General features: G+C 43.2%; 1 protein-coding gene across 1 annotated transcript; it reads right to left on the bottom strand.

Moving 5' to 3' along the window:
• Positions 1–180: 180 nt before the first annotated feature.
• Positions 181–20,710, bottom strand: LOC115106851 (sodium- and chloride-dependent GABA transporter 2-like). The gene is made up of 15 exons (XM_029630002.2): positions 20,602–20,710; positions 19,694–19,894; positions 15,769–15,903; positions 15,382–15,522; positions 15,121–15,208; positions 14,758–14,890; positions 12,748–12,882; positions 10,964–11,067; positions 10,702–10,826; positions 10,468–10,580; positions 10,105–10,242; positions 8,808–8,910; positions 6,983–7,083; positions 6,605–6,775; positions 181–1,003 (listed from the first exon to the last, which is right to left on the bottom strand). The coding sequence occupies exons 1-15, from the start codon at positions 20,606–20,608 to the stop codon at positions 836–838; spliced, it is 1,863 nt and encodes a 620-aa protein (XP_029485862.1). The 5' UTR covers positions 20,609–20,710; the 3' UTR covers positions 181–835.
• Positions 20,711–21,413: the final 703 nt, after the last annotated feature.

Below are 21,413 nucleotides of genomic sequence, written 5' to 3'. Positions count from 1 at the left end.
CTGAATATTGCTAGATCATTGTTGCTCTGATTTATAAAATATCTATACCTAGAATAGAACTTGGTCCAAGACAGACAGGAAAAGACTTGAATAGACCAGAACAATACTGTATAGTCATTTTAAAGCCTTCCCTAGTGAAGAGTGATCCCACAAGGATCATAATAATAGCATAGAACATACTGATACTACACATGTTGTTTATTTAAAAACATACAGATTCATATTTATTTTGTACAGTCTTTTGTAGTCATGTTACACAGAAAATCAATCATTAAAATATTGTACACATTTTCTATAAGCCCAACCGTTGTTAGCTCTTGTTAAATTGACAAAGATGACACAATACATCTTCGTTTAGCAATGATCCACATTCTAACATCAACAGTTATTCATCTCATTTGTAATGTACAGCTTCCTTTACTCTCCCACTGAGCACACAGTGGTTGAATCAATGTTTCCACATAACGTCTTTGAAATTACGCTTAACCAACGTGGAAGACGTTGAATTGACATTGTGCCCTGTGAGATGATTCCTTTAATACATGGAATACAATACAGTAGGCCTAACAACAATCTATCACTTGGCAATAGACCAACAATAAAATACATGTGGAGATCAGAGTCCATTGAACAATGAGAAATAAGCTTTTGTAATTGAACAGTTGACTTGTTCTATACCTGAAAGCACATTAGGTTGTGTAAAAGAGCAAAATTGTTCCTTTCTCTCATTGCTTATCGGGCTGCCTGATACACTTTATCTTGAATTGGAATTTCAGTTCATTTCCCAAAATGACTAAACTGAATTCGTCACTCCAATGGTGTCACTGGGGTCTTATTAGCAGTTTGAGTCCTTCACCCCCACTGGGAGGTAGCCATCTTTGATTGGTACCCCTACTGGCTCCATGCCTCCCTCGCCCTTGGGGTCAAAGGTGGCCAGCATCCTCTCCTGTTCTCTCTTGGATTTGGGTAGGTCGTTAGAGGGCTGGAGGAGGATGTGAATGCGCTGCAGAGAAGATTTGAAATATTTATAAAGAATAATGGACTGAGTAGATCGAGATAATAATGTTAGTAATGCTGTGTATCAAAGAGGAATGAAATAATGGCCATAAAAACACTGGACTGAGAAACGTAAGGTTACTTGCTTAACCCTGGTTCTCTGATAATATGGGTGAGATATCCAACTGTGGGGTTCACCAGAATAAGTAGCTCGAAGGACCAATTATACACAAGTGTTGGACACAGACAGGTCACGTGGTGAATGAGGGCACTCCCCCTCCCCTCATACTAAAGAGTCACTCGCCTGCCCTCTGATCACTCTTGAACGAGACAAACTTCCTCACACTCTTGCGACTAGGGGAATGTGGTGAGATGTCGCACTCATAATATTAGAGAACCGGGGTTACACAAGTAACCTTAAGTTATCTTTCAATTATTTGTTTTGACGTCTCACTGTGGGATACGGCCAACTCCCATATCGTACATGCTCTCTGAAGCCATGCAGTCTCAATATCAACCCTCAGAGGCCCGACACCGAGGACAGTATGCACCAATGAAGGCGCAGTGACATCTTGTCGGTAGAACCTCAAAAGTATGAGGGGATGCCCAACAAGCCACATCACAAATCTCCTGCAAGGAGATGCCCTTGAACAGTTCCCAAGAGGTGGCCATACCTCTGGTGGAGTGAGCTCTTAGGCCCTCCAGAGGCTGTAACCCTTTGCTATTATAGTCCAACACTGCTCAGCATTCAACACCGTAGTGCACACAAAGCTCATTACTAAGCTAAGGACCCTGGGACTAAACACCTGCCTCTGCAACTGGATCTTGGACTTCCTGACGGGTGGCAAGGGTAGGTAACAACACATCTGCAACGCTGATCCTCAAACCGGTTCCCCTCAGGGGTGCGTGCTTAGTCCCCTCCTGTACTCCCTGTTCACCCACGACTGCGTGGCCAAGCACGAGTCCAACACCATCATTACGTTTGCTGATGACAACGTGGGTAGGCCTGATCACTGACAACAATGAGACAGCCTATAGGGAGGTCAGAGACCTAATCAGTGTGGTGCCAGGCAAACAACCTCTCTCTCAATGTAAGCAAGACAAAGGAGATGATTGTGGACTACAGGAAAAGGAGGGCGGCACAGGCCCCCATTTACATCGACGGGGTTGAAGTGGAGCGGGTTGAGAGTCAAGTTCCTTGGTGTCCACAACCCCAACAAACTATAATGGTCCAAACACACCAAGGTAGTCATGAAGAGGGCACGATAACACCTTTTCCCCCTCGGAAGACAAACAATTTGGCATGGGTCCCCAGATCCTCAAAAAGTTCTACAGCTGCACTATGGAAAGCATCCTGACCGGTAGCATCACCACCTGGTATGGCAACTGCTCGGTATCTGACCGTAAGGCGCTACAGAGGGTAGTGCGAACGGCCCAATACATCACTGGGGCAAAGCTTCCTGCCATCCAGGACCTATATAACAGCTGAGGAATGCCCAAAAAATTGTCAAAGACTCCAGTCACCCAAGTCATAGACTGTTCTCTTTGCAAGGCAAACGCAAGGTCCAAAGGGCTACTTAACAGCTTCTACCCCCAAGCTATAAGACTGCTGAATCAAATGGCCACCCAGACTATTTAAATAGCTAGCAATATTTAATCTCCACGTTTTCCAACGGCTCAAAAAGCTGCTGTGAAACAGTCTCAAACACAATAGAGACATTACATGACAGGGGTAAAGGCTTGGGAATTGTACGTAAGCAACAGGCGGTTCATTAGGGAAGGCTTTCTGAACTCTTAAGATCTTTCTAGCTGCTATCTGGGCCTGTCAAATAGGCTTCCACAAAAACACAGTGAAACAACATGACGGGATGTTTTCCCACTGTGTTTTTGTGGAAGCCTATTTGACAGGCCCAGATAGTAGCTAGAAAGACCTTCAGAGTTGAGAAAGCCTCCCCTCTGTCCAAAAGATCCTGTAAGAAGCATAACACCTTGGATACAGAGCATTGGTAAGGAATTATCTGTTTTGGTCACACCACTTCTCAATAATCCACCACTTATTTCCATACAGTGAGAATGTGGAATCAATGACACGATGCAAGCCTGTCACATCCAGATTTAACTTCAGAGGGCCATGGATCCGGGAAATCTTTTGTTCGCTTGGGTCAGCAGATCCCTGCATAACGAGAGTTGACAGGGCTCGTTGTATTACCTAGCCATGGCGGGGCTACCAAGATGAGGGATAAGCCGCCTTCCCTCACTCTGGCCAGAGTGGTTACTACATGAATCCATGTGTGTTATTTCAAAGTTCTGATGTCTTCACTATTATTCTACAATGTAGAAAACACACACAAAAGGTATGTGGACACCACTTCAAATGAGTCGATTCCGCAATTTCAGCCACACCCGTTGCTGACAGGTGTATATAATCGAGCACACAGCCATGCAATCTCCATAGACAAACACTGCCAGTCGAATGGCAATACTGAAGAGCTCAGTGACTTCCAACGTGGCACCATCATATGATGCCACCTTTCCAACAAGTCAGTTTGAACTGCCCCAGTCAACTGTAAGTTCTGTTATTGTGAACGGCTTAGCCGCGAAGTGGTAGGCAACACAAGCTCACAGAACGGGACCATTGAGTGCTGAAGCGCGTGGCGCGTAAAAATCGACTGTCCTCGGTAGCAACACTCACTACAGAGTTCTAAACTGCCTCTGGAAGCAACATCAGCACAACTGTTTGTCGGGAGCTTCATGAAATGGGTTTCTATGGCCGAGCAGCCACACAAAAGCCTAAGATCTCCATGCGCAATTCCAAGCGTCAGCTGGAGGGGTGTAAAACACCCTGCCATTGGACTCTGGAGCAGTGGAAGCGCGGTCTCTGGGAGTGGTGTATCACGCTTCACCATCTGGCAGTCTGACGGACAAATCTGGGTTTGGTGGATGCCAGGAGGCTACCTGCCCGAATGCATAGTGCCAACTGTAAAGAACGCCATAAGGTGATGGCCTTCGTAAAGGTGAATATTCTACAAAGGTCGGACGAAGCAAATGGCTGAATGTTCCCCTATTTGGCGATTAGGGTAATGGACGAATGTGTCTACCACTGCAGACTCAGTCTTTCTTTTGTAGATCCTGTATAGCGTTGCCAGTGGTATCAGTTGATATTGTTATTATTAGGTAACGTTAGTGCCTTAGTTCTTGTGAGTCAATTCTCCTTTTGTTTTAAACTTTTTATTTTATTACCATGAAGCTGCCCATTTCTATTTATCGATTGTACCCGTATCCAGGGAAGATAAAGCACAGTTATATTATTAGGTTACATTCATTTCTTTAAAGATGGTGCAGCTAACTTGGTGGTATTGCTGTAAGATGTGATTTGGAAAATGTTTTATACTTTCTTTTAAAACAGCCTAACTTTGGGTTTTAAAAGTGTTTATTATTTGTTTATTTATTATGCACAACTTCACTATTTCAGCAGGGCTCTTTACACAATAGGTTTAGTGTTCCCCCACCACAACGTGTGGATATTGAAAAATGTTTAATGGATCAGTTATGGTAATATGGCATCCATCCTTTTCCCACCTGACTTTACATGGCTAGGCTTAAAATCATGAGACACACAGCTGGTTGCTCAATCACTTTTGCTCACTGGAATGTTAAATCTGAAATCACCCAGCGAAACGTAAGAGTAGATATCACCTTTCGAAAGGCACATCTCCGCACTTTTGACCACTCATTTCAAAGGAGGGTGGATCGGGTCAATCCCATCATTCCAATTTTCATTCTAAAACTAGAGCAGCGACCATTTTAATTAGTAAAAACATACCGTTCGCAATGTCAAGTGTAGAGGCAGACTCAGCAGGCCGTTTCATTATTGTAGTAGGAAGACTGTATAATACACCTGTTTTCTTGGCTAACATTTATGCACCAAACTGGGATATCAGTTAGTTCTTCCAATGTATTTACTCAATTACCAAATACAGACACACAGCACCTAATACTAAGTGGTGATATGAATTGTGTACTTCTGCCCAATCTGGATTGTAGCTCTCCTAAGGTATAATTTTCATCAAAGACAGTATCCACGATTCAGCTATTTCTTAAGACATATGGCATATCTGATGCGTGACGTTGACACAATCCCACAGCTAGGGATTCTTCTTCTTTCTTACCAGTTCATAAGACCTTATCACGTATAGACTACTTTTCCCTAGAAAAGTAGTCTATACGAGCAGGTGTATATCATCTCAAATGAAGCTATTTCTCGAGCTTAATCAAACCCCTGGAATGTCTCCTCCAACAGTATGGGAATCAATGAAGGCTTACCTAAGGGGACAAATGATTTCCTACAGCGCAAGATTAAAGTACAATATTCAACACCTAGGGGATCTTACAAATAAAATCTTGGATTTAGATATGGCACATTCACACTATTCATCCGCAGATTTACTAAAACAACATTTGACACTTCAGACAGTGCGCTCTTATTTCAACTCGACAAGCTGAAAATCGAATAAATTCATCTCTACACAAAAATTATGAACATGGAGAGAATTCAGGGAAAAATTATTATATATATATTTTCCACTTGTGATCGATGTAAGCAGGCTCCTTCTACTTTATTACACGTTTTGAACATGCCCGAAATTGACAGATCTCTGGATATCAAATTTTGAGACATTTTCTAAGATACTGGAGAGACCTTTAGAACCTTCTGCCTTTATTGCATTATTCAGAGTGGCACCACAGGAGGCCCCTCAACCGTTCTAAGGGCAACATGCTGGCATGTCCTACTCTTCTAGCTAGACGTCTCATACTATTTAAGTGGAAGGATCGGTTTCCTCCTACTTTTAATTATTGGATAAAGGAAGTTATGCAACATCTCAAGCTAGAGATAATTACGCTACTCCGTCAGGGAATCTGCAATTATACTTTATAATATCTGGCAACCTTTCCTATCCTTTGTAGAAGACATGAACCCAGCTAATTTCACAGCTCCATAAACCAACCCAAATTAGAATTTGTATCATTATTTTTACTCAAACTTTTTTTTTTTCAAATACAAAGATCTTATTTAACAATCTATTTCATTAGATTACTCATTGTATATCAAGCCTGCTTTAAGTCTAGTTTTGGGGTGGGGCTCTGTTAGAACATTGGGGGGAAGGGGTTGGGGTGGGTTTGATTTGGTAGGGGACCCAATGTGAGTTCTGCACTCTAACTGTTCTGTATTATCTGTATAATCATAAAAAATGCCCAAAAAAAAAAAAAAACTTTGTTGAGATCGGTGGAAGAAGCCCTGACCTCAACCACATCAGACACCTTTGGGATGAATTGGAATGCCAACTGCGAGCCAGGCCTAATCGCCCAAAATCAGTGCCCGACCTTAGTAAATGCTCTTTTGACTGAATGCAAGCAAGTCCCTGCAGCAAAGTTTCAACATCTAGTGGAAAGCCTTCCCAGAAGAGTAGAGGCTGTTGTAGCAACAAACGGGGAACCAACTCCATATTAATGTTCATGATTTTGGAATGAGATGTTCGACAAGCAGGTGTCCACATACTTTTGACCATGTAGTGTACGTTGTGTCAAGAGGAAAGGAACCTAAATTCACCTCTCTGAACGTTCCTTCTGTGGTGGACAGTTTGTAGATCATCCAGAAAGGGATGCAGACCATGGAGGCAAGAGCCAGGAGCCAGCCTATCACATAGCCCCACCAGGGGTACACATACTCATTGTTGTACTTCAGAGGGGTGTACTTGATGAGGGAGAATGCAAAGGTTGCCTAGAGAAAAAAACAAGTATTTGATTTAGAAGTGGGCCTTGACTGGGGCCGTCAACATTTACAACTGTAACTGGTGTTTTTCCAAATCATGGGATCTGTCTAGGGCCCAGAGTTTTTCCTGGTCAGGAAAAAAATCCTTTCCCAAACCATAACTAATGACATTTTATACTGTATATGAGAGTTTACATGGGTTTGTAGGTTACTCACAACGCATGTGGCTGGGGTGACATACAGCCAGCAGTATTTAATGTAAGGTCCTGGACGGTAGCCAATCATGTCTTCGATGTTATCATAGAAGCGGTCGACACCTGGAACAACATACAGAGACAGGCTAACCATGCTGGGTTTGGTCAAAAGAGCTGTGGACACAAATGTCAACAATTGAGACTATGAAGCATTCTCTGAACAGTACTATCAAAGGTGAGGAATATACAGTGCATTCGGAAAGTATTCAGTCCCCTTGACTCACATTTTGTTATGTTACAGCCTTATTCTAAAATGTATTAAATCATTTTTTCTCTCTCATCTATCCACACACACAATGACAAAGCAAAAACTGGTTTTTCGAAATGTTTGCTAATTTCTAAAAAAAATAATAATAATAAAAAAAAAAAAGAAGTACATCACATTTCCATAAGAATTCAGACCCTTTACTCAGTACTTTGTTGAAGCACCTTCGGCAGCAATTACAGCCTTGAGTCTTCTGGGTATGATGCTACAAGCTTCGCATACCTGTATTTGGAGAGTTTCTCCCATTCTTCCCTGCAGATCCTCTCAAGCTCTGTCAGGTTGGATGGGGAGCGTCACTGCACACTTATTTTCAGGTCTCTCCAAAGATGTTCGATCTGGTTCATGTCCTGGCTCTGACTGTGCCACTCAAGGACATTTAGAGACTTGTCCCGAAGCCACTCCTGCATTGTCTTAGCTGTGTGCTTAGGGTTGTTGTCCTGTTAGAAAGTGAACATTCTCCCCAGTGAGGTCCTGAGCAATCTGGAGAAAGATTAGTAACGTAAACTGTCTGTACTTTGAGCCGTTCATCTTTCCTTGGATCCTGACTAGTCTTCCAGTCCCTGCAGCTGAAAAACATCAGGATGGTGCCAGGCTTCTTCCAGATGCTACGCTTGGCATTCAGACCAAAGAGTTCAATCTTGGATTTGTCAGATTGGAGAATCTTGTTTCTCATGGTCCGAAAGTCCTTTAGGTGCCTTTTGGCAAACTCCAAGCAGGTTGTCATGTGCCTTTTACTGAGGAGTGGCTTCCGTCGGGCCACTCTACCATAAAGGCCTAATTAGTGGAGTGCTGCAGAGATGGTTATCCTTCTGGAAGGTTCTCCCATCTCCACAGAGGAACTCTGGAGCTCTGTCAGTGACCATTGGGTTCTTGGTCACCTCCCTTACCAAGGCCCTTCTCTCCCAATTGCTCAGTTTGGCCAGGCGGCCAGCTCTAGGAAGAGTCTTGGTAGTTACAAACTTCCTCCAGTTAGGAATGATGGAGGCCACTGTTGTTGGGGACCTTCAATGCTGCAGAAATGTTTTTAGTACCCTTCCCCAGATCTGGGCCTTGACACAATCTTGTCTCAGAACTCTACAATTCCTTTGACCTCATGGCTTGGTTTTTGCTTTGACATGCACTGTCAACTGTTGTACCTTATATAGACAGGTGTGTGCCTTTCCAAATCATGTCCAATGGAAACAGGATGCACCTGAGCTCTCATAACAAAGGGTCTGAACACTTTTGTAAGTAAGAGATTTGTTTTTTTAAATAAATGAGCAAAAATGTCTCAAATCCTGTTTTGTCATAATGGGGTTTTGTGTGTAGATTCATGAAAAAATAACATCTAATCAATTTTAGAATAAGGCTGTAACATAAAAATGTGGAATAAGTGAAGGGTTCTGAATACTTTCCCGAATGCACTGTATTCTTGAATAAACCAGTTACAGTTCTGTCTTTGTGGGATTGACATGGTGTAAGTGTCTTTTGAACGGTTCCATCAGATATTTTGTTGTTGTTGTAGAATTGTATTCTAACTTACCATAGACCCATGCGATGGAGACCGTCTCAAAGATGGCCATGAAGAGAAGACACATGCCACTAGCAGCATAGTAGTCCATCAGCTGGAATACATATAACCCACCCTGGAGACAAGAAAAACACTCGAGATTGGTGTGGAAGAACTTATCTGGCCTGCACAGACCCCTGACCTAAACCCCATCGAACACCTTCAGAATGAATTGGAAAGCTGATGGCGAGACAGGCCTAATCGCCGTAGCAATGTTCCAACATCTATTGGAAAGCCTTCTGTTATAGCATCAAATGGGGACCAACTCCGTATTAATACCCATGCTTTTGGAATGAGATGTTCGACGAGCAGGAGTCCACATATATATATTTTTTAAAACCCCTTTTTCACAACATCCAATTGGTAGTTACGATCTTGTCTCATCGCTGCAACTCCCCAACTGGCTCTGGAGAGGCGAAGGTCAAGTCATGCGTCCTCTGAAACATGACCTGCTAAGCCTCGCTTTAATTTATTGTTTTTTATTTAACCTTTATTTAACTAGGCAAGTCAGTTAAGAACAAATTCTTACTTACAATTACGGCCTACCGGGGAGCAGTACCTTGTTCAGGGGCAGAACGACAGAATTTTACCTTGTCAGCTCGGGGATTCGATCCAGCAACCTTTCGGTTACTGGCCCAATGCTCAAACCGCGCTGCTTCATAACACCTGCTTGCTTAACCCGGAAGCCAGCCGCATCAACATGTCGGAGGAAACGCTCAACTGATGACCAAAGTCAACTTGCAGGTGCCCTGCCCGCCACAAGGAGTCGCTAGAGCGCGATGAGTTAAGGAAAGCCCCCTGGCCAAACCCTCCCCTAACTCGGACAACGCTGATCCAATTATGCGCCGCCCTATGGGACTCCCGGTAACAGCCAGCTGTGACACAGCCTGGGATCAAACCTCCAGGCAGTAGTGACGCCTCAACACTGCGATACAGTGCCTTAGACCGCTGCGACACTCAGGAGGCCCCTGGTCATGTAGTGTACAACTGTCCTGAACCACAGTGATGAGGCTGTTAATCACTCTAAAGTGGTTTCTGTCCGCAAAATGAAAATGTCCTAGGTAATAAAACAAATCAGAGTATATATTTGTTTTGAACGCAATCTCGACCAGCCACGTGGTAAGTTAGACTTGATGTCTGTCTGCATATTACAGCTAAAGAACACAATGAAATAGGCCTTGAGGGTTTATCCCCAACCCAGTCCCCAGGCAGGTGTCTCCCCCTAACTAACCCATGAGGGTTAATTCCAAATTCCAGGTGTGATGCCTACCTCCATCAACATGACCAGGCCCATGAGGAAGGAGATGAAGGCCACTAAAGCCAGAAAGAGCTCCCTGCGGTTCTTACGACGAAACACCTCGGGATACATGTCCACCATGGCCGTTGTCAAGCTCTCTACACACACAAACTGGAGAGAAAGGGAGAGGTATTTTAACACATCTCAGTTCTAGGCATGTTTGGTAACAAATAGTAAGCATCTCTGATATCATGTTAGGCTAGGTATGTTTGGTTACATAGATAACAATGATCTTGGATCGCCTCTCAGTTCTCGTTGTATAGAAGTGGTCCGTTTTGTCCTTAACTGGGCCAATTTTCTTGACAGTACGTTCATAAACATCTTCGGAGGCCTTACTTGACTGTCCAACCCTAGCAGGATGATCATGATAAAGAAGAAGACGGCCCATAGTGAAGAAAACGGCATCATGGCCACAGCACGAGGGTATGCAATGAAGGCCAGGCCAGGACCTAATGAAGAGAGAACAGGGAATCATATATAATAGTGGAATAACATACCTGCATTTGAACAAATTATTGAAATGATCTAAATTAACAACTAGGTCACATTAAAACACACACACACACTCACCAGACTCTGCTACCTCTGAGATGGGGACATTCTGTTCATAAGCCATGAAACCCAGGATGGAGAAGATGGCAAAGCCTGCCACAAAGCTTGTCCCACTGTTCAGGAAGCACAGGGCCAGGCAGTCTCTGCAAAACAAGATCCCAAAGACATGAAGATTTAAGGGGAGTTTGTTTCCGTCTTATAAGGGAATAAAAAAACAGAACCAATAATTACCATAGTGTGTGTGTGTTTGGTAAGAGTGTTTAATGCATCTTTAGCGTACTTGTAGCAGTTGTTGTTGTACTTGTTGTAACTCCCCAATGCTATGAGGGAGCCTAGACAGATTGCATAGGAGAAGAAGATCTGGGTGCCTGCATCCATCCATACCTGTTATACAGAGAGAGGTGAGGTCACAGAGGCCAGTCAAGCAACTACTGTAGGAGAAAAATGACTAATAAAGGCAAAGGTGTGTCATCTAGGGATGGTATTGGATCATACCTAAGATCATGAATAATGATGCCGTTTTAATAATGTTTACATATCTTAAATTACTCAAATCACATCTATATACTGTATTTTATACCATCTACTGCATCTTGCCTATGCAGCTCCGCCATTGCTCATCCATATATTTATATGTACATATTCTCATTCATCCCTTTAGGTGTGTGTGCATTAGGTAGTTGTTGGGGAATTGTTAGATTACTTGTTAGATTTGTGTGTAGTTGTTGGGAATTGTTAGAATATTTGCTAGATATCACTGCCCTGTTGGAACTAGAAGCACAAGCACTTCGCTACACTAGCATTAACATCTGCGAACCAATAACATTTGATTTGAATAAAACAGTGCAAATACAAGCCTCCTTTTAAAAAGTAATGGAGAGTGACCCGTTTTTGTTTTGGCAGGTTTCCTGACTGTGGGCCACCATTTATTTATTTATATAGAAAAATGTCCCAAAAGCATGATGCACATGGTAAAAAAATAAATAAAAAAACACCATTAGTTATGTGTGTTTTCAGAATGTGAGAGTTAAAGAGGAACATGCGGAGCACCACGTTGCATGCTTGTTTCACCTTGCTCTTCCTCTTTGTCCCTAATGAGTTTACCTAATCATTAAGGACCACTGACACGGCAGAGGTGAATTGTCAACCAGTCAGTTAAACGTCTTGTGGTCTAAACATTGATTAACAATCCCCAGCTCTCAATCCACAACCAGAGACTGAAGATCTGAAAGGTGAGAACGGGGCAGCAAAGGGCCCTGGGATGATGACGCAATCAAAATATCTGCCCTGCTAGGGTGTAGATGGGTGGACTTCGAGAAAGGGCAGGAGAAATCTGCGGTGTCAATGCCATGAATCCCACCGGCTCAAACTCCCTGCAGACAAACACAATAGGTACTGAGTTTGCCAAACTCTAAATCTATGGCATGAGCCATGCTGCGGCTGAGTCCCAATTCCCGAATTTCCCAGTCCACCATGTGGAGAAAAGCACTTTAATGATGCTGAACCTGAAAATACCGGGCTTTGGTCCAGACCAGGCTAAGCCAGTTGAGGGCTGAGCCCTGACACCCTGAGGGGGGAAGTCTAGCAGCTGGAGGGTCCTGGAGGTCAGTGTTCCCCTTCAGTGCAGTGTCCCTGCCCCTCCGTGCAACCCCACCACTCACAGCCTCCTACAGACTCTTTCATGGAGCACAGATGGACCAAGCAGAAAATAGCATTCCAGATAACCCTGGGATATTTACACTCACACCTGGAGGATCTTCACCCAAGGACCTTATTCCAAACTTCAAATTCCCTAGTCTGGAAAGACATAGGGTAATATTGAGATAACTATTATGGACAATTTCTTTGAAATCATACCAGTCTCGAACATACCTCATTATGTTCTGATAGTCACCTCATTGTAAAATACTGAAAGTAGACCGTTTGCTATTCTGAGTATAAAACGTAATTTCATACCATTGCTCCCACAACAATAAGCTACCTGATGCAAGTGTGTGGTTCAGTCAACAGGGTTTCTACTATGTAACAGCAGGGGACAGGGGTTCTTATTGTTGTGGTACCTACCTGAGGGTCTGCTAGTCTTGACAGGTCAGGGTAAAGGTAGAACTTGATCCCTAGGTCCGCTCCAGGTAAAGTGACGCCACGAATCAGCAGAACTATTAGCATCAGGTAGGGAAAGGTAGCTGTGAAGTACACCACCTGAAGATTGGATGGAATCATATTGAAAAAGTCAATGATCTAACACATCAGGGTCATGTCCATTAAGGGAAAACACTTCTTTTTTTTTTTTTATTCAACGGAAGAAAGAAACGAACAAGACCAGGTAGTCCCACCCCGTTTCACTCTGCTTCCTCTGTGTAGCTCTTTACACTCGTACCCGTATACGGGTTCAAAATAGAAGACTTGGACACTGATAAGCGCCTAAATTGGGACGCAGTGGCTGTACGGTAACATGCTATACATGACCTCAGAGCTCAAGGTTTCCGCTTCACGGACCAGTATTCGTTCTGACTGACAGCCGTTCTGAACTTGAACACCGCACGTGACAAGAAGTTGCCCCCATCCCTCCTGCTAGTTGGGCAACTTTTGCAACATTTTTGTTGTCTGAATGAGGGAAATGCTGTAAATAAATAAGACGAAAGTATTTCGAAAGATGAGACGTTAAGGATTATAATGAATACAGCTTTGATGTCATACAAGCAAGCCATATACCCATTAGTCCAAATGTGCACTTCACATTTCCATATCATAAAACCCATGTAATATACACGGTTAACGTTTATGATCACCACCTCGATGTACAGTTACAAGATGATATGGCGTCATACCATTGGTTGCTCTGAACAGAATGCCTGTTTGTGCTATTGTGAACACGCATTTGAATGCACTTGTCACCCTATTCTATGCACACCAAAATTACAATCTGCTTCCTGGAATTGCCTTGTGAAAGCCTAACACTAAGATCGTATTTTAATGAACATGACCCTGATCTGTAACTTAGCTAGCCATGTTGGCAATAGAACACTCTTTAAAATGATTCCCACCTGACCAGATTGCGATTTATAATGGACCTTTTGTGGAATGCACAACCAACAGTAATTGTGTAAAGTGCAGGATGCAGGGATGTGTTCATTTTACATTACATTTTAGTCATCGAGTAGATGCTCTTATCCAGAGTAGTGAGTGCAAACATTTATTTATTTACTGGTACTGGTCCCCCATGGGAATAGAACCCACAACCCTGGTGCCACAGGAGGCTGCTGAGGGTAGAGCACCTCATAATAATGTCCAGAACAGAGCAAATGGAATGGCAAACCATGCATTTCATATCATTCCACTGATTACGCTCCAGTCATTACCACGAGCCCGTCGTCCCCAATTAAGGTGCCACCAACCTCGTGCCATGCTCTACCAACTAAGCCACATGGGAGTTCCAAAGAAAACTACAAGTCTGCTTGATCTAGTTCCTCAACGCCACAGTAAGGAGAGTACAAGACAAGCACCTTAGTGGAAAATGGTTCTTTGAGTCATAAAAGAGCGTCTGCTAAATGACTTAAATGTAAATGTAAATAAAAGTACATTGAAATGAGGTAGGAACTGTGCACACTTTGGAGAGTTGTGTGGCCACTTAGAAACTCCAGTTAGACCTTTCACTCAAAACTATTTTTTTGGGGGGGGATGCACCTACCCCAAATATTCCATGAATATTCGTATCATGTTACTGAATGTATCCAGAGTATTTTCAAATTTCGTTATCAACAAACGTGGTGAAACATACATTTACACCACAGTAAATGCACATAAAATGTAATGTTTGGAATCAACCTAGATTCAGATGAACTGTTTTGTCATCACCTTTAGTCTAATAATTTTCCCATAATCTCCAAATTGTTCCCTTTTGATTGCAACCACTGTTATGCATATACTTTCAATATTTCCTCTGTAATAAACATTTCAATTGATCCCTATCCATATTGGCCAATTCCCACAAGTGTAAGGGGTTAATGCCTAATGAACATGACTCTGGTGGAGTAAATAAATAAAGACAGGAAGAATTGAAAGAAACAAGTCCACCTTCCCAGTGGATTTGACCCCTTTCCAGATGCAGAAGTAACACAAGACCCAGGCGATGGCCAGACAGAAGGCCAGGTCCCAGTTAAGAGAGCCCATGTGGTCGATGCCAGACGACAGCCTCAAGGCTCTTCTCCTGAATAAACACATAACACAGGTGGTCAGAACAAAATCACAACGGATGAAGTGCAATAACAATTCTAGTTTAGATATTCTGATTTTAAGTACCCTCAGCTACTCCAAATAAGGTTCAAATCTTAGACTTGAGGGTCCTGTTTCCAGGACACAGATTAAGCCTTGGACAACAACAAAAATATTTGAATTGAGATGTGTTGAATAACAAAGAGAGGTGCTATGAATACTTACTCCCAGAATTCAATGACGGGGGATGTGGAGTTTTCGGGCAGAGTGTAGTTGACAGAATCGTTCCTCCTCTGAAACTCCACGCAATTTTCTTAGATAAAAATGTTCACATGTTGCATCATTACCACCGTAAAAATCACTGACAAGTGTTAAAAGCAGTAATATGGAATTCAATCATTTTTTATTTGTAATATCGCTCCATACAGCAAAGCCACTTAAAAAAAAAAAAAAAAGCAGACATTTCCATTATGATTGTTGTCTCACCTGTATTCCAGGTGTTGTTACAGGAGGACCAAGGGAGTTCCCAGGAGAAGGAGAAAGACAGGTAGAAGATTCCCCAAGCCAGAACCACAATGTAGTAGGAGTTCAGCAGAGCCACAATGATCTGGGTGCCATAGCCAAGACCTGGATCAAAGACAGGGACAGACAGGGAGGAATGGATGGAAAGTAAATAAAAAGTGTCACAAAAAAACATGGTAGTAACTATGTAATTACAATATAAGTACACATCGTTTATTGCATAATGTATATAACAGTGACGCATGAAAAAGGGTAAAAAGCTCAGACACAAACCCTTATTGTATAGCATAACTTTGTTTACAGTATAATGCCTTAAAGGAAGATATAGTCCCATAGGAAAGAGCAGGTTACCCTCAAAGAGTGGACTGATCTTCCTCCAGCAGGTGATGCCTCCCTCGCTGGTGTACTGGCCCAGAGCAGTCTCCAGGAAGAACACAGGTATGCCACAGGTGAACAGGAAGATCAGGTAGGGGATGAGAAATGCACCTGGGGGATGGGAAATGGGGAGTCATTCAAAAAAATGTACAGTGTACAAAACATGCTCTTTCCATGACAGACTGACCAGGTGAATCCAGATAAAAGCTATGATCCCTTATTGATGTCACCTTGTTACATCCATTTCAAAATCAGTGTAGACGAAGGGGAGGAGACAGATTAAAGAAGGATTTTTAAGCCTCCAGACAATTGAGACATGAATTGTGTGTGTGTGCGCCATTCAGAGGGTGAATGGGCAAGACAAAAGATTCAAGTGCCTTTGAACGGGGTATGGTCGTAAGTGCCAGGAGCACCGGTTTGAGTGTCCCAAGAACTGCAATGCTGCTGGGGTTTTTTAACGCTCAACAGTTTCCTGTGTGTATCAAGAATGGTCCACCACCCAAAGGACATCCAGCCAAAAGCAAGCCAATGGTCAAAAACGGGACATTGAGGAAAGAGGACAAAGGAAGCTGACACGAATTGTGCGTAACAGACATGCTACAATTAGTAAACTGACAGTCAAGCACAAGATTGGTGTCCAAAGACCCATAAAGGAATGCACACCTTGTCGTTCCTTGACACAAATGGGGTATGGCAACTGACGATCTTACAGAGTCCTACTTCCTTCAGTCAAAAACAAGAAACTGCGGTTGCAGTGGACTAAGGAACAAAAACACTGGATGATTGTAAAAGAAAATTGCCTGGTCTGCTGAATCCTAGTTCCTGCTGATGGGAGGACTAGGGTATGGAGAAAACCACGAGTACATGCATCCATCATGCCGCGTGTCAACACTTCAGGCTGGTGGTGATGGTGTGGGATGTGTTTTCATGGCACACATTGGGCCCCTTGATAAAATTCTTAACATTATTGCCAATCAGGTGCATCCCTTCATGGCAGCAGTGTTTCCATTTGCAAATTCATTTTTTTCAGCAGGATAATGCCCCATGCCACAAGACTAGGATTGTCCAGGAATGGTTCCACAGACATGACAGTGAATTCCTCTTACTGCAGTGGCCTGCCCAGTCACCCGATCTCAATCCAATCTGTGGGATCAAATGAAACCTTATTTGTCACATGCACCGAATACAACAGGTGTAGTAGACCTTACCGTCAAATGCTTACTTACAAGTCCTTAACCAACAATGCAGTTAAGAAAATAGAGTTAAGAAATATTGACTAAATAAAAAGTCAAAAATAAAGTCAAAAATAAAATGAAAAACAAGAAAATAGCCAGGCTATATTTTATTTACTTAACTAGGCAAGAGCAAATTCTTATTTACAATGAAGGCCTACCCCGGCCAAACCCTCCCCTAACCAGGATGACGCTGGGACAATTGCGCACTGCCCTAGGGACTCCCGATCACTGCGGGTTGAGATACAGCCCGGGATCGAACCAGGGTCTGCACTGACGCGTCTAGCACTGCGATACAGTGCCTTGGACCGCTGCGCCACTCGGCAGCCCTATATACAGGGGGTACCGGTACAGAGTCAATGTGCGGGGGTATAATTTATTTGAGGCAATTTGTACATGTAGGTAGGGGTAGAGTGACAACGCATAGATAATAAAACAGCAAGTAGCTGCAGAGTAAAAACAAAGGTGGGGGGGGGCCTTTGTCTGACAACACCTAGTATATAGGTCCTGGATGACAGGAAGCTTGGCACCGGTGATGGACTGGGCAGTACGCACTACCCTCTGTAGTGCCTTATGGTCGGATGCCGAGGTGATGCAACTGGTCAGGATGCTCTCGATGGTACAGCTGTAGAACTTTTTGAGGATCTGGGGAACCATAAAATCTTTTGTCTCCTGAGGGGGAAAGGCATTCCTATTCACAACTGTCTTGTTTGGAACATGATAGTTTGTTGGTGATGTGGACACCAAGGAACCGCTCCACTATGAAGCAGTCAACCCGCGCCCCGTCGATGTTAATGAAGGCCTGTTCAGCCAGCCTTCTCCTGTAGTCCATGATCAGCTCCTTTGTCTTGCTCACGTTGAGGGAGAGGCTGTTGTCCTGGCAACACACTGCCAGCTCTCTGACTTCCTCCCTATAGGCTGTCTCATCGTTGTCGGTGATCAGGACTACCACTGTTGTGTGGTAGGCAACCATAATGGTGTTGGAGTCGTGCTTGGCCAGGCAGTCATTGGTAAACAGGGAGTACAGGAAGGAACCAAGCACGCATCCCTGAGGGGCCCCCGTGTTGAGGATCAGTGTGGCTAATGTGTTGATGCCTACTCTTACCACCTGGGGGTGGCCCGTCAGGAAGTCCAGGATCCAGTTGCAGAGGGAGGTGTTTAGTCTCAGGTTCCTTAGCTTAGTGATGAGCTTTAAGGTCACTATGGTGTTAAACGCTGAGTTGTAGTCAATGAATAGCATTCTCATATAAGTGTTCCTTCTGTCCAGGTGGGAAAGGGCAGTGTGGAGTGCGATTGAGACGGTATAATCTGTGGATCTGTTGGTACGGTATGCAAATTGTTGTGGGTCTAGTGTTTCTGGGATAATGGTGTTGTTGTGAGCCATGACCAGCCTTTCAAAGCAATTCATGGCTATACGTGAGTGCTAAGGGGCAGTAGTCATTTAGGCAGGTTACCTTCGCTTTCTTGGGCACAGGGACTATGGTGGACTGCTTTAAACATGTAGGTATTACATACTAGGTCAGTGAGAGGTTGAAAATGTCAGTGAAGACACATGCCAGTTGGTACGCGCATGCTCTGGGTACACGTCCTGGTAATCAGTCTGGCCCCAGTTGACCTGTTTAAAGGTCTTGCTCACATCGGCTACGGAGAGCGTGATCACACAGACGTCCGGAACATCTTGCAGGCTTTAGTGTTGCTTGCCTCGAAGCGAGCATAAAAGGCTGGAACGAGCGAGTCGGAGTGAAGATACACTACCAGCAAACTTGACAGAACTGTGGAAAGCATTGTAATCAACATGGGAACGATTGACACCTCGTAGAGTCCATGCCCCGACGAATTGAGGCTGTTCTGCAGTCACAAGGAAGTGCATCCATTTTTTAAACTTTTTATTTATTTTAATAGCTCAGGTCATCCTGGGAATCTATCCTGGCGTTACAAGTGCCATGCTCTACCAACTGAGATCCCGAGGACCATGAGTCAGTGATAAGGTACACCTAAGAAAGTCAGAATTACCTCATGTAGACACTATAATAAAGGTGTTTCATCCATAGGGTTTCACAGTCTGTGAATAATCTCAATGTCAACAAATTTTATTTTCACGCAGAGTTTGTGACGCAACGCAGTCTGTCGACTTTTGACGTCAGCCAATCTGAGGATGTTTAGAGTGCTTGGATGGATGGATTTCCGGAGCATGGCAAACGCTGCAGGGGCAACTGCTTGACCACAGGCTATTTAGGACGGAGGGGAAACAGCTGTGACATTCTCTGACCCCTAACCTCTGATCGCATACACCCCACAGAGAGAAACATCTGATGTAGCACCTACATAAGCATTTCCCTAAACCCATGGCCTGATCTAAATAGGCCTGAGTCCCAATTAGACCCAACAATGTTTTTATAGCTAGGCCTCAGTGTATGTTATTAATAACAAATGTTATTACATTAAAAAAGCCATTTGCAAATCGGTTGCTGGAGATACACGGTTGAAGCTCTGTGTTCCACTAGGACCTAAAATGAACAAGTCAAGAAAATAATTTGCAAACTATTATTTTCAATTAAGAACAAATCCTTATTTAAAATGACGACCTGTCAAACATTAATACATGCTCGTCTTTGTGACTCCAAATTAAACGTCTGTGACCTAGCCTGGGCTCATCCTTTAGAACTTACCTCCTCCGTTCTTGTAGCAGAGGTAAGGAAAGCGCCACATGTTCCCCAGGCCGATGATGGATCCCATCACAGACAGGATGAACTCCAGTTTGTTGCTCCATTGGCCCCTCTCCTGCATCTTCTCCTCTGACTGGGGCTGAGGGACAGGGACCAGGTCCTTCAACCTGCTGCTGTTCTTGCCATTTGAGAGGCCCGCTTGAACTATTTCAAGCAATAAAAACACAGAATGAGTTTGGCTGTTTTCAAGACAAGTAGCTACATGTAGTGACGCACATACACGTATATGTAATTTAAAATGTAAAGTCACATGTAAGTAACCTAGGTACCTGTCTGGTTGAGTTATTATTCCACTCCATGTCAAGCCATGTTGGCCAAGGAGTGGAAAGTTAGCAAAACAGGTTCCAGATTTCAGGGTAACATGTAAGTACATGTCAAGTACATTGATACTGCGCCATATCTTTTGTCTAATGACTCCTCAAATAATGTTTGTCGCTCTCTCAAACTGCCATCTGAAGAACTTAATGTACTCAACAACAAAAAAGGCAGAGCTTTACACAATCAAGTTCAGGCCAACCTTAAATTGATTAACATGTGGCATTGATCACCATGTCCCATTATGTAATGTACATACTGTACTGACATTGATCATGAATGGTTGGGAGCGGCAAAAGCCCTGAGACCGCATGCTTACAGAATTGATTAACTCTTTACAAATGTTTTACATTGAAAATCTAAAATCTGGGCAAACAGCCCAGGATGATTCCACACTAAACCTTAGATCTCACACTAAAATATGCCCAGAGATGAAGTCATCTTACAACTTATTTGATACAAAATAAAAACGTAGAAAAAGACATGACGTACCATGTTTTACACCAATGTCTTAGAATTCAAATAGAAGTACGTACCATTCATTGTTATGGGGTGTCTCAAGTTTGGCTCTCAGTCAGTGAATATTGATCTGTAGATATTCACATTTTAGTATTTAACATGAGGAGCAAATAGGGGGTGGGAGGTTGTAATCCTAAATTTAGGCTCAGCCTCCAATCTACTCTCTGCCCATATGACCCCTCCCCTCTTAGATACTCCCACTTATTGAGTCAGTTGATTCTAAAACACTTAAAAGTCATTCACAAGGCATACAGGACCATGTAACAAATGAATCAAAGATTAATTATACAATTTGTTTTGGTTAATGATCCAGTGTCCAACTGCAATCACCTACGTCCTGTCTCGTGATCGACGTTTGCCTCTCTGGTTAGCAATGTCTTTTAAAGAGGTGAGTGGGTGAAAGCAGCGGAGGTCAGGACTGGATTTTACTTGGCTTTGCTTCCACTGGTTAGTGGGTTTCCCTAAATACAGTAGCTGAAGCAGATGTGTTCAGAATCACATTACATGCAATTAACGCACCTTTACTGCATTCCACTGCACAGGTACACTAATGGAACACTAATGTGAATTTAAATCCTGCGATTAGATATTTGCACGATTAGACTTATCGCCAAGCCAAACAATGAATTAAAGAGGGCAGACAAAAGAAAACGCAATGAGTTCATAGGATTGTTGCAAGAAAATTGATTTCATATTGGTGTACAACAGTGAACTGACTGCCAATGTTAGATTTTCTTTTTTACTCCTAATGAACCTTTCCTTCTTCTCCTTTGACAACTCCTACAGACTAAGACATACAGGTTGATCTGGGATTGGGCGTGAGACGAAA

This window comes from Oncorhynchus nerka, linkage group LG23, assembly GCF_034236695.1.
Source record: "Oncorhynchus nerka isolate Pitt River linkage group LG23, Oner_Uvic_2.0, whole genome shotgun sequence".
NCBI classification, from domain to species: Eukaryota; Metazoa; Chordata; class Actinopteri; order Salmoniformes; family Salmonidae; genus Oncorhynchus; species Oncorhynchus nerka.
Note: the sequence above shows the minus strand (reverse complement) of the source record. Positions and strands in the feature narration are given on the sequence as shown.